Genomic DNA, 11,407 nt, shown 5'->3' on the forward strand with positions numbered 1-11,407 from the left:
TATATATATATACTGAGGTTTTCATTTTAACTACTGTGAAAGCTCAGGCAGGGGAATGGCAAGTTCAAGGCCTACCTGGGAAACTTAATTGAGACCCTGTATTTTGATTAGTAATACATATTCATAAACATTAAAAAGGGGGTGTTAAATAACAGAGTGCTTGCCTAATATGAGCAAGGCCCTAGGAGAGGCCTTGTGTTACCAATGTGAGTGAGAGGAAGGGAACATTGGCAAGGGCTGAAGGATGGTGTCTCATGGCCCTGTGAGTGCTTCAAGGATAGAAAGTCACAACAGGATAGCCACTCCTGTAGACAGAGACCTGGCTGATGCCATAATGGGATCACCACCAGTACAATAGATGAGTATGAGCCAGGGTGATTTTGTTTGTGCTTATAGTAGACTAGATAATGAAACATTTGGGGATTAGACATTGCCATATATTTAATGTTGATGATACTACAATATTTTCAGGTTCCTCTTCAAAAGTCCAATCTCCTTTTACCCTGCCCTACTGAAAAAGTATACCAGTGAAGTTCTAGCTCTTTAGCTCCATTTAAAATTTTTCTTTACTTACTATTTTTTTCATGAACATATGAGTTTAGAATGTATATGAAAGGCAAACAGGAACATGCTAATTTGGTAGCTTAATATTGATCAAAATTTAAAAGTATCTCTACATCCAGTACATTTCTAGAGAATATTTGGTAAAATTCTGCTATGACTTGAAAAAAGCTGGAAAAAACAATTGCTGGTCTAATTTTTTTTGCAGCACAACCTCAATTTTCTATGTTGGAAATTCAATTTGTAAAACTCAATGTACATCCCCCAGACAGTTAATTACACATTGCTGGAAACGATTTGAGCAGCTGAAATAATTTTGTATCAAGCGCACTTATAATTCCTAGGGGGACAGCTATTCAGCTCATAAAGGCTAAATCCAAGGTGCCACCCCTGGAAAAGTCCCCCATCTGCCTCTCCTTCTCCCAAGCAGAAACACTCATTTCCGAGCCCTTTCTACCACTCCCAGAGGCCCACCCCACCACCTATTCAGGGTTCCACACCTTTGTTAAGCTGTGTGGCACTTTTTTTGTTTCTTTATAATTCCTCCTCTTTCCACCAGTAGACTCAGAGAACTTCCTTCCATTCATCCATTTCATCCATCTTGAGTTGCCAAGTTGAATACAGACATATTGATCTGACAGAATTTTATTGTTTATCATAAATAACCACATCACCAAATTGAACTATATACAGTCTTCTATAAATTACACTGCTTCCCAGCACAGAAGGAGAGGAAATGGATATATGCTTATTAGTACCAACTGATTGGTAAGGTCATGAATATACATACAGATAAAGTTAGGTGGTGCAGCGATTACCTCTGCCTTCCAGAAAAAAGTAAGTCTTGAGCCCAGCTGCTTAATGGGCACTAGGTATTGACCGCTGGTGATGTGCCATGCAGCTAGAGAATGCCAAACTAAACAGAAAAAGCCCTTACCTCTTCTCTTCTCTGATGACTGGCAACCTTGAGTTAACAGCTTGAAGAATGACACAGGTAACAAGGCTGATCCCTGACTCTTTAAACTGTTAAAACATTGACTTCTTACGTGCCAGTGATAGGCAGCCACTTTCCCAGTGCCCTCTCCACTTCCTTCTGATCCTACCCTCATGTCAGTAATCTCTCTTCAAATGTCAATTCTATAATCTTCAGTCTTCAGAGTTCCTATTTGCTAGGAACTCAAGTTTTAATACAATATATATTATATATTTTACATTTAATTCCAAGAGATATATTCTGTCATGGGGGACTCAAAACTCAGAAGAGCAATATTTGGTCAAGTACGAAACAAAGAGTGAAAATTTCAGACTGGGGAAGAGAATCAAGGGGATTGAGGGACTAATGATTCACTGAAAGATTTTTGGCAGTTCTGCATGTAAGAACAATTTCATGGCTTTGCTGATAGTCAGGCATGGATGGAGAGGGGGTTTATGGTACCTCTCACTGTCGCAAATTTCAGAAAGAAGGGGAGCCATTGCCTTTAGCTGTAGACCCACTAGTGAGTCCACTTGCAGTCAGTGGCTAGTTCTGACACAATGCTCACACAAATGGCCCTGGTTAAACCATATGCTCACCGAAAACAAAGCTGCGGCACATCACGCCCATCTGTGCTCTATGCACTGCCATACAGTTCGTGAACCAGGCGAGGAATTGGAGATTGAAACACACAAAGACTCACAGACAGAGAGAGACACAGGTCATCCTTGAAACAGGAATGCCCCCCTATCATGTACCAGAACCACTTACATAGAGATCCTTAACTGATAGCCACTCCCCAGCCAAATGCACCAGAAACCACTCCCCTGCCATCAGAAATTCCTGAGGGTCTCATGCTCAGAGCAACTGCAGGCTGTCTCAGAGCAGAGGAAAACAAGTTGTTTACAAGACATTCAGGATCTGGGGGTTCACAGCTCCCAACACAAAGCAACTGGTTAGGGTGAGGAGACAAGAACAGATGTGGGAGAATGTGTTGCAAACATATATAAAATGATCACAGAACAACAATTCATCAAATGAACGTAATATAAAAGTTAAATATAATTCTGCCCAGCCAAGCATGTAAGAGCTCAATGTTTGTTGAATCAACTCTCAGAAGGCTAGATAAACGCATATTCTCCTATGACTGTTCTACCACAGTGAACTAGAATCTACATTTGCAAAATGAAATAGAATAAAAAGTAACCTGGTGAACAGTAGAAAGTGGACTTAAGTCTTGCTCTTATCATTGCAAACCCTTCACCAAAGGTTTAATTAAGGTTATTGCCTCCTCTGCAGGAAGTGTGTCCTTGTTTAGACAGGTGACAGACACTATCATTTCACTATTAAACCTGACTTCAGTATTAGAGCGTTAGATGCTGGGAGATCACCTGGGTTAAAAAAAAAAAACCAAACTTTATTAATCTGGATTTGATTATTTTCCATTTTAGATAGAACTTTCCGCCAAATGTGATAAAATGCTGAACCAATGAACTTATTCATCACTGTGAACAGGCATGGGATTGCTCAGAAGTTTTATATTAAAAAGGGCCAATAAAAAACACTCGGTTTTTTGTCAAGTATTGACAGAACTTTTTTGCCATTACTTTAATTTCTGTCTTAGATAAGAGATAAAATGTTTTTCATTAGTGGATGTTTGGTTAACTGATAATTAAACACCCCAAATGAGATCAGTACAAATCACTGTTTTATTTGACATCACACACAGTTCCTGGGCTTCCTAGCTGGCCGTCACTGTTCTGAGGATACCATCAATTACAATACAATCACTATCCTTATATGCATAATATGTGGTTTCCCCTGTTCTGTCTTAACATTAAAAGACAAATCATCCTCAATGCACATTAATTTTTAAAATATTTTAGCAGCAGGCTTCAAGGAAAGATCTCATCTATAACTATGCACATTTTCCAGTTTAATTCCGTTAATACGCACAGGTAGAATGCTTTCATGTTCTCCAAGGCCTGCATATTTTTCATGATAAACAATATGGAATTAAATACAACACAAAGCCAGTTGTCATTTAATAGTGTTTAATATTGAACATTTTTTTTGTGAAATTCCAGACCACCTTAAAGAAATACAGAGGTCTCTTGCTCAGCATCATTGGAGCATCTCTTGGGTAGGATGCTTCTGGTGTCTGCAGCTCCTCCTATGATGGGCCTCTCACGCGGTCACTCATCATTGCTATGGATTGGGAAGCGCTCTGGAGGAAGCACAGATTCCAGTCTTTGCCAGCGCTCTGGAGGCCACAAGATATGTGTAGCATGAGCATGCAGAAGTCCCAGAGAAACCTGAATTCAGGGAAAACACAGAGACGAAACATAGATATCATTTTATACTGACCATCATAAATAGCTTGAAAAGCTCATTTGATTCAGGTCTCTGACGTGTCATGGAAAGACTGTGACTGAAAACAGAGAACACGTAGAGTCATTTCTAGGGGCTTCACGGCTATCAGAACCTGAACCTTCACAACAGTCATTTGAGGGAATTATGGTTTTAATGTTCTAGAACAGAAAGCTAAGTTTAGAGAAGTTTAGAAAGTCATATACATACAATGCATTGGAACCTGGCTTCAGTACTGGGCTGACTCCAACATTATCCTCCACCCTCAACAGTCTGTTTACACAGATCAAGGAAACACAAATCCAATCTATCGTCTCAGACGTCCTCTAGAGCTATTGCCTGAGAGAGACCCTCATAAAACAGTCATAGAGGCACAAATACACATTTATATCTCGAAAGCATTGTTCCATTGCTGGATGAGCAATCAGAGTTCAGGTGTGATTCTGGGTGGAGACTGCTGTCAGGGCAAGCGAAGTGGAAGACTAGCAGAGAGAAAACTCCAAGATCATGGCTGACTGAAAACAAAACAGCATTTGTAGAGGTGAGCAGAGCTCTGCTGGGAGAAAAGAGACCAAAAAGAAACCATAACAAATATAGATGGGATCAGCTCAAGGGAGAGCAAGAAGCCCTGGGGACTTAGGAACAGTGTCTTTCCTTCTAATCATTCTGAAAATAAGACTTAAAATAAGCACAAAATTGGCTCTACAACACAAAGCCAGTTGTCATTTAATACTGTTTAATATTGAAAATTTTTTTGTGAAATTCCAGACCACCTTAAAGAAATACAGAGGTCTCTTGCTCAGCATCATTGGAGCAAACATCATGTCACCTGTACTTTGCTGCAGTAATTCACTCTCACTAATCTCTGCACACACATCAACATATACATTATACTTGTCTGCACATCAATATATACATTATACTTGTCTACACACATATCAACTTACACATTATACTTGTTTGCATACACATCAACATATGCATTAAACTTGTCTGCACAAACACCAATGTATACATTATTCTTGTCTGCACACACATCAACATATACATTATACTTCTCTACATACATATCAACTTATACATTGTACTTGTTCACGTACACATCAGCATATACATTAGACTTGTCTGCACACACATCAGCATATACATTATACTTCTCTGTACACATATCAGTATACACATCATATTTGTTCTCTTTTGAAAGTTACTAATATCCTGTGGCATTTATACCTATATACTTCAAAATGTATCTAAGAACTAAAACCTTTCTGACATAAGCACATTACCTTCACCATACAACAAGTATCTCATATTAATACAGGAATAAAGCTCATATACAGTTCATATTCAACATATTGCAGTTACCCTAGTGGAAGGCTTTTAGAGTCGTTTATTTTCAAAATCTAGTCTCATCAAGGATCTCAGACTACATGTGCTGGTGTGAGATTGCTTCCATGCCACCAATTTACTTTACCCAGGGTTCAAGACACTGACTTGTACCACGGCCTATAGCTCGACTTGCCTGGGTTTTCCACTCATGAAAAGACAAAAAAGGTAAATATGTTGGCAAGAAAAAAATGTATGGTTAATATTGTATTTTTTTCCAGTTCTGTTTGATTGGGTGGCATGAAATATCACCACTGAAATACAAAGTTCAATAGCAGAAAGTGAGGGTGACTCAATATCTCTATCAGTTTACACACATTCTAATTTTAAGATAATGAACAATATATAGAGATATTTAGAAACAGTTAAAGATCCTGAATGTCAGCTTATCTTATTCTTTTATTGCACATCGCTATTCTGTCTTAATTATTTACACTGGATCCTAAAAAAGTGATTTTTATCTATTTTTTTAAATTTTTAATTGGCAATTTCTTTATGAAGATATTTCTTTCTTAATATCAGCTACTTGTATTTCTTCTGATTGTCATGTATTTACATTATCTTCTATTACAGTATGTGTGCATGGGTGTGGGTCTAGAACTAGGCTCTCATTTTGCAGCCCAGGTTAGCCTTTAATTCACTATCTGGCTCAGACTTAGACTGTGCTGGTACTCAGAGAAATTCTCCTTCCACAACCTCCTGCAAGGCCTCCTTCTTTTTTTGTTGTTTGTTTGTTTTCTTTTAAGTCAAAACGCGTTCTTATCTTCTGCTTGTTTGTAGGATGTTTGTTGGCCATCTCAGGCTATCACTGGGCTTCTGTGTGTCCTTTAACGGGTCACTTTTGGTCTTTAACCACTTCTTAGTTTTCAGTAGACAGGGCATTTTGGGCTCACCCTGGACCTCATACCTGGTCCATGTGTAATCAGTTATTTCCCGCAGTGCTTTGGTTCCTTTCAGCAAGGAGTGTCAATTATAAGCAACATCTGGTACTAGGTGTGCTGATGGTCTTGGGTGTTGTTTCAGGAAATATATAGATAAATAAGATAACCAGTACCCAAAAGCTGCTCTTCACCTACCACCTTTATATTTTATCTCACTTCTTCTGTAGTAACTGGGTGGTTTCCTTAAACATTTAAATACCCATATATATGATTCTAAAATATATAACAATATTTTGAACATAATTGTGTCATAATTTCTACCTACACTAGAGTAAAAATCGAGTTTTCTTGGCAATCATTTTGGTAGCTGAATAATTACATATTCTGTTGCCAATGTTTGCAGCCTACAGTTCGGGTGAGTTATACAGAAAGAAGGTTCACTGTGGCTAGTGTTTCTGAAAGAGAGAGTTTGGGGTACATAAGTGGTGACAGCCTTTATCCTGAAGGACTGCAGATGGGAAGCAGGGTACACGCATGTGTACACATGTCTGTCTGGTTCCCTATTTCCTTTGATAAATCTGCTAAGACTTCATCATAGAAGCTCTACTCTAAAACCTTATGTAACGTTGATCACCTTCCAAACGCCCCACCTTCCAACACCTAGCTTCCCATCTTTCTAATACTTTACAGTGGGAGGAAACTCCAGTTTAAATTCCCTGGGCAGACCATTTCTCTCCATAGCAGCTCAAATACATTTTATTGTAAGGATGTTGGCTGTATCCACAGTTGGTTTAAATCTTTCTTTCCCTCCCAAGTGAGTTATGTTTCCAATTTCTACTTACATTCAGTATTAATGTTTGTTTTTAATTCATTTTTATTCAATTTGAGAATGTCAAAAAGTCAAAATTACTTTTTAAATGAGGAAAAATGTCTCCTCCTTCTTAATGATGCTCAGATTCTAATCATTAGCTAGAAGTTTACATCAACGAGCCAACAGAATTTAGGCTGCTAATCAGTTGGCCTCAGAATCAAGGGAGTAACATGAATTCTCTCATGGATTGGAATGTCATCACGAGAGCACTCAAGCATGAAAAGTGGGCGGACAGAAACACGTTCTAGAACACCCTAGACAGCCATGGCAACATAGGAGTGGGAAGATGGCTCAACAGGTAAGTGCCTGCCACATAAGCATGAGCACCCCAAAATGACTCCCAGCACCCACATAAGAAGGGATCTAGGTGTGAGAGCATGTGCCTGTAATGCCTGCTCTGGGGACGGAGAGACAGGAGGATTCCTGGAGCTCACGGGTCTGCCAGTCTAGCGGAGTGAATCTAGCTGGATGCACAAGGCACAAGCTCTAGGAACACTGAGGCCCCCGTCTAAAAAATAAGGTGGAAAGCAACTGAGAAAGACAGTCGGTATCAACATTTCACTCCTATAAGCGTGCTCACTCATGTGCATGCACATCCCCATGCATGCGCCCGCACACACACACACACACACACACACACACACACACACACACACACACAAAACCATACCAACAGTGTTCCCAGCTAGGAAATACTTTGCTGGATGTGGGTGAAATTTTAATTTCTGCGTAGCTTTGCTCAAGTCTACATTCAGCTGAGTTAAAGCACAGCCGTCTCCATTTCCTCCATCATAACCCAGTTGTATCTCACGCACTGAGTTGCTTTTTCCAAGCTGTTTAACTCTGATCATAAGGGTGATTTGCCAATGTTTTAACTTGGCTGAGCTGTTGCCAATACATTTGCTTGCTTTGTTTGGAGCACAGTTTTAGAGGCAGTGATTTAATTCTGATTTAATACTCCACACTCATTTTACTGAAACTAATCTTGTTTTTTCTTATTCTGAAAATATATTTAAGGTACCATTTTCACTTCCTGAAAGAGTTAATCTTAAAAATTATAAATAGCAGTGGTGAAAATTCTGGAGGATAATATGAATATTATTTAAAATGGTGATATAGGAATGTGAAAGTCAAGCTTTCAAAATACTGATATTAATATGTACAGAAAATGCTTAATCATTTGCTGAATTATCTTGCAATGATTATTTAATTTTTTATTGGTAAGTGTCTACAGACAAAGGGAGAATACAGTGAATATGGAAATGCCTGAAATTAAAAAGTAGATAAAATTAAGAGTTAGGTGTTGGATATAGCTCTGGCCTCCCCACCCGCTCTGTTAGTGTCTTTAGATAAGTAAAACAAAATTCAGATATACAAGGAAATTTATCTTAATAAGCAGCATATGTGATCAGAGAGGTTTGGCAGATCCAAAATCTGCCCAGAGACACCAGCAGAATGGAGACCCAGGGGAAGGCGGTCAGTGGGGAGGCTGGGACAGCCAATGGGCAGAGACGATACACTGCAAGCTGCTTGCTTCCTCTCTTCTGGCACTGCACAAACTGTGTAACTCGGTCTACTGTTCGACTCAGGCCTTTGACTGACTTGAGGAGGCCCATCCACATGGAAGACAGACTGTTTCATTGGAAAACAAAAATCATCTAGAATATTATTTGACAACTTATCTGAGAACTGTGACCCAGCCAAAGTGACACATAAAATCAACACCTGGTAAACGTAGTCACACACACACACACACACACACACACACACACACACACACACGCCCTTTGCTTTGTTCCACACTACAGAAGGCAGTCTTTAGCATGATTACATACATGACTCAGGTCTCACAGTGACTCATGAGGTAGATGCTGTCTCTTTTATAAGCAAGGAAACCAATAAGAGTAAAATATTTTGCAGTTAACACCAAAATAAGTGATTTTCTATACCATAGTTATTATCCCAATATGGCATTTCTGACTAACAAAGGGGCACAGACAAATCAGGACAATCAGAGTAAAACAGTCCTGGACAAAACAGAAAATGGCCACCCACAACTCTGTTGGGCCATGTAAATTCCTGAGAATATCAGATTCATCAAAAGCAAATGGCCACAACTGTAGCCCTTCGAATTCCTAGGATGAAATCCAGGTACCCAGTATACTTCAGGATTTGACCAGGTCTGCCTGTACGGAAGGCATGAAGTTAAAATAAGACCATGATGCAGACCCATTTGTATTCTTGCAGGAGGAGATTCAGACACAGTTGAAGCACAGGCGTGCATACATGCAGGGGAAAAAAACAACATAAGGACTCCCTGCAATCCATGAAAAAGAGGGCTTATAAGAGACCAAACCTATTGGTACTTTGATCTTGAACTATTTTCTCTAGAACTGTGTTTAGTCAGTAAAACAAGTTTCCATTAGGTTAACCTTGACCAACTGTTACAGTTTGCCCTTGATAGCCCTCAAAAGCCTGTATATTATAGCTATAGCTTTTCCTTTAGCTCTTTTGGTCCTATATGGGATAGGGACTAGTGGGAGGTCTTCTACCAACCCTGGGTATTCTTTCTCTCTCTCTCTCTCTCTCTCTCTCTCTCTCTCTCTCTCTCTCTCTCTCTCTCTCTCTCTCTCCTGTCTCACTTTCTGGCACCCCAGTGAAAAGCACAGTTTCTCTGAATGCTGCTGCCAAGATGAGCTGCTTTGTCTCTGGCCCCAAGGGAGCAGGCCAACCAATCATGGGCTAAAACCTCTCAAACTGGGGCCTAGCTAAATCACTCCCCCTTTTAGAAGCTTTTCATCTTGTACTTTGAGTTGCTTTTTAATCATTGTTTTCAGACAGAGAATCATTATGTATCCCTGGCAAGTCTAGAACTCACAGAGATCTGCCTGCTTCAGCCTCTCCAATGCTGAATGAAAGCCATTGGCTCTGATGCCTGGCTTGCCTTGTATATTTATTATAATAACAGAAAGCTGACTACAGTGCCAGGCACACCAGTGTCAGAGCGGGAGCTGATCATCCGTGATCCTGACTCATAGGACTATGCTTCCTTTAATGGGTTTGCAATATTGTTTTGACAATGAAAGCAAACATGCACAGCACATTTGTGGAAGCATATTAAAGAATTATGGAAAACTTCTACCAGGTCTCTGTATTGTTAGTATCTGCTGAAGGAGGAAACAGGTTCATCTGTATGTAATAATGAGCCCTTTACAATTAATCCCTTGTCCCTAGGGAGCACTGAGCACACAGATTAGGAATCAACCATCTAGAATAATGATCACTGCCTTGCTTTGACTATATAATATTTGATAAGCAAACCCAAAATGCATGAAACCGGACACTAATCAGAATCCAAATTTCCATTTTTAAGCTATGCACGGGCGTCGGGTTGTTCTCGTACCTCGCATGGCACTGTACACATCAGTCTGAAGGTTGATGCTCTTGACCTTAGAGAGCACAGCTTCAGGAAACACCATTAGTACCAGCTGGAAAGTGGTTCATGCTATCAGTCACCTCGTTTGTTTTGTCTACAAAATGCCAAGGAACCACATGAACTAAATTTCCACTGAATTGCTTGTCTTTGATCGAACTGGCTCCACTGAGAAGTTATTTTGGCTTCTGGTAGGCAGACATACGCATCCCCAGCCCAGCTCTCCTCCAGGTGCCAGGGGCACAGGTGTGAGAAGCCGTGCTCCCCTCCTCCCTCTCTGTACGCCTGCAGGGTTCAGAACACACCTCCATTTCTTGGCTTCAGGAGGCTTGTCTTGAAGGAAGGCCTCGCAAGGGCAAAGTAAGGACAGGTAAAAGCGAGACTTCTGAGGTTGGAGAGAGGAGAAAACAAAAGAAATAAAGAAGGCTGCCAGTGGGACCAAAGGTTCTTTTAAGAAGATGCTCAGAACAGAGGTGAGGACAGAAGAGGATCAGTGTGTAAAGTGTGACAAAGCACAGCGCTAGAAGCTCATTAGGTTTAAATGGTTTTAAAACAGAAAAACCAAACACAGTAGTCCACATTATTAAAAAAGAAAATCTGCCTTTGCTGAACCTACTTCATAGCATAAGAGGTAGAGATTGCCTCATGAACAAGGTCCAATAATAATTATTCTACAATATTAAATCCCCCATAACTGTGTTTGGAGGGCAAATCAAACTGAAGGAAGACCCGGACTTTGAAGGACACCTGTTTAAAGCAAGAACTGATATATCAAGCTTCCATACAATGTCTATGTTTCAATCTGACAACCAAAGTCCTTTACTGATACATTTATTTATTTGTTTATTTACTTATTTACTCCTTTTGTGTTTCTGTGTGTGAATGTGGGCACTGTGCACACGTGAAGGTCAGGGGGCTACTTGTAGGACTCT

The 11,407-nt window shown here is 39.9% G+C and overlaps 1 protein-coding gene across 2 annotated transcripts in view; it reads right to left on the reverse strand.

The window, feature by feature from the left end:
* Positions 1-2,974: 2,974 nt before the first annotated feature.
* Positions 2,975-11,407, reverse strand: part of Immp2l (inner mitochondrial membrane peptidase subunit 2) — a 799,387-nt gene continuing 790,954 nt past the window's right edge. For both annotated transcript variants that reach the window (XM_005343824.2, XM_005343825.2), the window contains exon 7: positions 2,975-3,849. In XM_005343824.2, coding sequence (XP_005343881.1) covers positions 3,730-3,849 — 120 coding nt within the window. In that variant the 3' untranslated portion in view covers positions 2,975-3,729. The remainder of the gene's footprint in view (positions 3,850-11,407) is intronic.

Source organism: Microtus ochrogaster, chromosome 1 (genome assembly GCF_000317375.1).
Source record: "Microtus ochrogaster isolate Prairie Vole_2 chromosome 1, MicOch1.0, whole genome shotgun sequence".
In the NCBI taxonomy this organism is placed as follows: Eukaryota; Metazoa; Chordata; class Mammalia; order Rodentia; family Cricetidae; genus Microtus; species Microtus ochrogaster.